At 54.3% G+C, this 5033-nt stretch overlaps 1 protein-coding gene across 1 annotated transcript in view; it reads right to left on the reverse strand.

Moving 5' to 3' along the window:
• Positions 1-1574: 1574 nt before the first annotated feature.
• OPCML (opioid binding protein/cell adhesion molecule-like) overlaps positions 1575-5033 on the reverse strand; it is a gene marked incomplete at both ends in the record, with an annotated part of 12161 nt that continues 8702 nt past the window's right edge. The window contains 4 exons of the mRNA XM_009078685.1: positions 1575-1726; positions 2371-2491; positions 2567-2701; positions 2996-3121. Coding sequence (XP_009076933.1) covers positions 1575-1726; positions 2371-2491; positions 2567-2701; positions 2996-3121 — 534 coding nt within the window. The remainder of the gene's footprint in view (positions 1727-2370; positions 2492-2566; positions 2702-2995; positions 3122-5033) is intronic.

The following is a 5033-nucleotide window of genomic DNA, read 5'->3' on the forward strand; positions in this document are numbered from 1 at the left end:
CTTCCCTGGCAGAGCTTGAGTCTGTGCCCTCTTGTCCTGCTGCTGGTTGCCTGGGAGAAGAGACCAACCCCCACCTGACTCCAACCTCCTGTCAGGGAGTTGCAGAGGGTGATAAGGTCTCCCCTGAGCCTCCTCTTCTCCAGGCTGAACACCCCCAGCTCCCTCAGCGAAAAAATCTCTTCCTAATATCCAACCTAACCCTTCCCTGGCAGAGCTTGAGTCTGTGCCCTCTTGTCCTGCTGCTGGTTGCCTGGGAGAAGAGACCAACCCCCACCTGACTCCAACCTCCTGTCAGGGAGTTGCAGAGGGTGATAAGGTCTCCCCTGAGCCTCCTCTTCTCCAGGCTGAACACCCCCAGCTCCCTCAGCCTCTCCTCATGGCACTTGTGCTCCAGTCCCTTCACCAGCCTCGTTGCTCTTCTCTGGACCTGCTCCAGCCCCTCAATGTCCCTCCTGAGCTGAGGGGCCCAGAACTGAGCACAGGATTCAAGGTGTGGCCTCACCAACACCGAGTCCAGGGGAAGAAAAGATAACCATGAGATTGCTGTACTTATCCACAGGATGGAACAAATCCCAAATCCCTAATCCAGACCTCTTCTGAATAGAGGGGGTTATCCAGCTGAAACGTTTTGTGGATCAGCTCTTAACCAAACACCACAAATTACCACACGTCAGACCCAAACACAACCCCACAGAATAGATCAATGCCTACAAGCTGAGTGGGACAGAGACTCTCACCAATGTTCCACTACCAATGCCAAAGTTGTGCACCTCACACCACACCAAATCACCAAGCACTCCCCAGGCCCTCACCACAAATGCAAAACTTTGCTCCCACTGTCCACCCTGATGCTGCCTAAGTCTATGCTAGTGTGGACACTGCTCCCTCTCCATGTCCCCCTGAGCCTGGGGCCCAGCTCCACCCTCTCCCTCATGCTGGAGCTCAGCTGGGGAAAGGCAGGCTCCTGCTGTCCACCCTTGGACCATGAAAGCCCCCTGAGCTTGCCAGAATGCCAAAGAGACACGCCACCATCCTTGATGTCCAATCCACTACTCCTCAAATACATTCCTGCCCTCACCCCCTGGAATCACCCAGAGATCACAGGTGCCTCACCGTGGCCAATGCCACCCATCCTGCTACTCCCAGTACAATGTGATCACTGCTGGCAGTCCTGACACAGTAGACAACACAGGAAAAACCACACCATGCACGTGGAGCATGTGCTCACCTGGTCCAGGCCTCCTCCTCAGCCCCGTGCTCCAGCAACGCCATGGCTCAGCCAACTGCTGGACAACTCTGTCATGTACCCTGTGTCAGGCCAATATGGATTCATCTTCTGAGTCTTCCTCTTGGCAGGACCTCATTGGTCAGGATTTGTGTCATTTGGCACCTTGATGGACCAGGAACATCTAATACAGCCATCACTGGCCATCCACCAGACTCCTCCTCCTCCTCTTCAAGAGCTGGACTCGATGATGCTCATGGGTTCCTTCCAACTCAGTATTCTGTGATTCATCCTCCTCCTCTTCAACCTCCTCCTCAGCTCACCCCGCTGCAAAACACCAGGCACCTACCATAGAGGATGATGCTGGCGTTGGTGTTGCCCAGCTTGTTCGTGGCCACGCACGTGTAGTTGCCGTAGTCCTTCTCCGAGACGTTGAAGAAGGTCAGCGTTGACAGGCGTCCCTTGTTCTCGATCCGCACACCCTCCAGCCCGTTTGCTAACCTGCAGGGAAACACAGGTGACAGTGCTCACAGCACTGTCCCAGAGCTCTGCAACGTGTCTACTCCCTCCCTGGACATCCCTTCGCTTCCCACCAGCCAACACCACTATACACCCATGTTCCCCCACCAGACAAACTCTTCATCCCATTTTCCATCCTGTAACCATCTCCCTGTCTGCCCTATTAGGGCACAGACTCAAGCTCTGCCAGGGGAGGTTTAGGTTGGATATTAGAAAGAGATTTTTTTTTACAGAGAGAGTGCTCAGGCATTGGAATGGGCTGCCCAGGGAGGTGGTGGATTCCCCATCCCTGGAGGTTTTCAAGCTGAGACTGGATGTGGCACTTAGTGCCATGGTCTAGTAACCACAGTAGGGTGGGACTCGATCTTTGAGGTCTCTTCCAACCAGGCTGATGCTATGATTCTGTGTGTCTCACAGCCACCACCCCTTGAGAAACAACCCTGGGACTCCCTCAGCCCTTAGCTGAGCATTCAGAGCCACCAAAATGAATTGATCCCAACCTTTTTCTACATGATGTCCTCAGGCATCATCACTCCCTTCTACCTCCTCACCTTATCACTGGTCTCATCACTCTGGCCCCAGTGCTGGTGTGGTTACCCCCCCCCCAATCCTCCACAGCTCCTCACCTGGTGTCCTCCTTGAACCACTGAAACTCTGCCACGGGGACAGCCGAGGCCTCGCACTGCAGGATTCCCTTCTGGCCCACCGAGGCACCCGTGTTCTTGGCGTTTGAGATGTATGGTGGGTCTGCAGAGACAGTGCAGTGTCACCCTGGGCTATGAGCACCCAGCCCACCACCATTCCCCCAGCCCCTGCACTCACAGTTGACGGTGACTTTGACTTTCCGCACGTCTGGAACAGCCACATCGTTGACGGCGCTGCACTCGTATTCCCCAGACTGCTCCCGTGTGATGCCTGTGATCTCCAGGTACTCATCCTCACTCATAAATTCCTGTCCTGGGAAAAGTACCAAACACTTGGCACCATCACCCATGGACACTGACACTGGGAACTACCCTGCATCCCTGCCCTGCCCTCCCCTGATGGCCTGGGCATCCCCTTCACCCAGGAATCTTGGGGACATCCCTTGACACACACCCTCATACCTATTCCAGGTCAGCACCTCCACAAGAGACACCAGCAGAGTGTGAACCACCCTCGTGCCACCACTCTATGGGGATGTCCATCCACCCCACATGGGCCAGGAGGGACTCCTCCTTGGACCCAGGCAGCTCATCCCCTGAGTCTCACCTTTCACCGAGAGGTGCCGCCACGTGACGGTGGGCTCGGGTCTCCCGAAGGCCAAGCACATGAGGGTCACACTGCTGCCCTCGTTCACGGTGATGTCCGAAGAGATGTTGACAATCTGGGGGGGCACTGCAAGACACGAAGAAGAGTAAAGTTACCATCAACACACCAACTCATCAGGCCCCACTAGGGTCCCATCGTGGGAGATTAGTGTCTACTCCATCATCCTGCCTGGTGGTATCTCCAAACTGGTCTCTTGGATCAGAGCTCAGCATGGATCCAGGGTGTGGAGGTGTCTGTTCCAGCCCCTTCTCTCCATGGCCAAGACCCTGATAACCAGCTCTCGTTACGGCCCACGACAGGGCTCATATTTTAGCATATTTATTAAAGCTGTTTAAATTACTGAGCGTCTGCTCCATTCAATACCGACCACGGTGATTTATATTACTCTATCCCCAGATACTCCATCTAATAAATAACTTGGCAATCTCTGCACCCATAAATATCCCTGGCCATGGCAAAAAGCAATTAAAGCTCGCTCACCGATGCTGCTTCCTGGTGCTCCAGGCTGTTGGACACAGCCCCTGAGAGGGTCTGTGCCCCAGGGAGTGAATGAGGCCATACAAAACAACCTGCCCCAAACTAAACACCACTCCAACAACCCCAGCAGGGATGGCCTGTGCCCCTTCCCTGAGCACATGACATGCCAAGAGCCCCAGGTCATTTGGCACTGCATGCCCAGGGCTCTCCCACAGCACTGGGATTCCAAGATGATCCTCTGAAAACTATCATAGCTGACACCAGCACTGCCTGGAAGGGGATGCAAGGACTGCCCAGCTCTCCTCACATCCCTGGGTAGGTTCTCACACCCTCAAGGAGGTTCTCCCCACACCCTCGGGGAGGTTCTCCTTTCTCCTGGTGCAGGAGAGACAGCGCAGCAGGACGAGCCATGGCAAAGATGCGGCGCAGTCTCTGCAGCCCGATGGGTTCTGCAAAGCAGTAAATTTCCCAGCAACTTGACACATTAATATAGAAGTACAGTCTGTTATAGCAGAGGGAGATTGTCTGAGTCCTTCAGGGGAAAGCAGCAATCCAAAAATGAAAAGTGTTTGCCGGCAACTGCTGGAAAATGTAGTTAACGCTCGGAGTGGAGCCGGCCAACTCCGACAGCACAGCCACAGAGAGAGCCAGGAAGGCTGAAAATGGCCCTTCCTCCCTCAGACAAAATATTAACCAGCATCCTTGCACCTCTCCCCTCCAATAACAGCACCTCAAACTGGTACCAGGAACATCTAAAAACCACAAGAACATCCATGACAAACCTTCTCACACCTGGACACTTGTCACCTGCTCACAAGCCTGCAAACCTGAGGTTTTGCAAGGTTTTTTTGTTTTTTGGTCTCAGATGACAGCAGCACAGTTAGTGGATGCTGAGACCCTCAGATAGCACCACTGCTCCAGATGGCAGCCAGTCTTTCCCTTGTGTGCTCTCACCAGGGGCAAGGGCAATGAAAGGGGCTCTGAGCAGAGCTGGGGCTGTGCTGTCAACTCTGCTCCCACCTCTGCCCCAACCAGACTGGAGCTCTGGCTGCCAGGGGCTTCCTGTCCCTCAGGACAATCATCATCTGACTGTTCTTCACCAACACACTCCTAGGACAAGGCCACACTCTCCCAACCCAAAAAAGGAGACATGCACACAGGGAGTAAGCCAGAGCATCCTCACCCTCCTGGCCCTCTTCCAGCATCCCTTTCCAATCCCTGGAGTCCCAAACAAAATGCCATGCAGAAACTGGTGCTCTGGACACAGATGTGAGCTTGTCCTCCTCCCAGGCACTTCTGTGCAAACAATACCCACACCAATAACCACTACAGTCCCAGTGCTCCCATTCAGAAAACCCCAAGCCACACAAATACACATCAGCCTGAAAGCCCTTCCCTCAGCAAAGGCTGCTGACACAGACATGCCAGAGCCTCACAGTGGGAAATAGTATTTCCCAAACTCCCTGAGGCCAGGGAAGCACCACTGCCTGCCCTAATCCAA

This window comes from Acanthisitta chloris, unplaced genomic scaffold (assembly GCF_000695815.1).
Source record: "Acanthisitta chloris isolate BGI_N310 unplaced genomic scaffold, ASM69581v1 scaffold28457, whole genome shotgun sequence".
Taxonomy (NCBI): Eukaryota; Metazoa; Chordata; class Aves; order Passeriformes; family Acanthisittidae; genus Acanthisitta; species Acanthisitta chloris.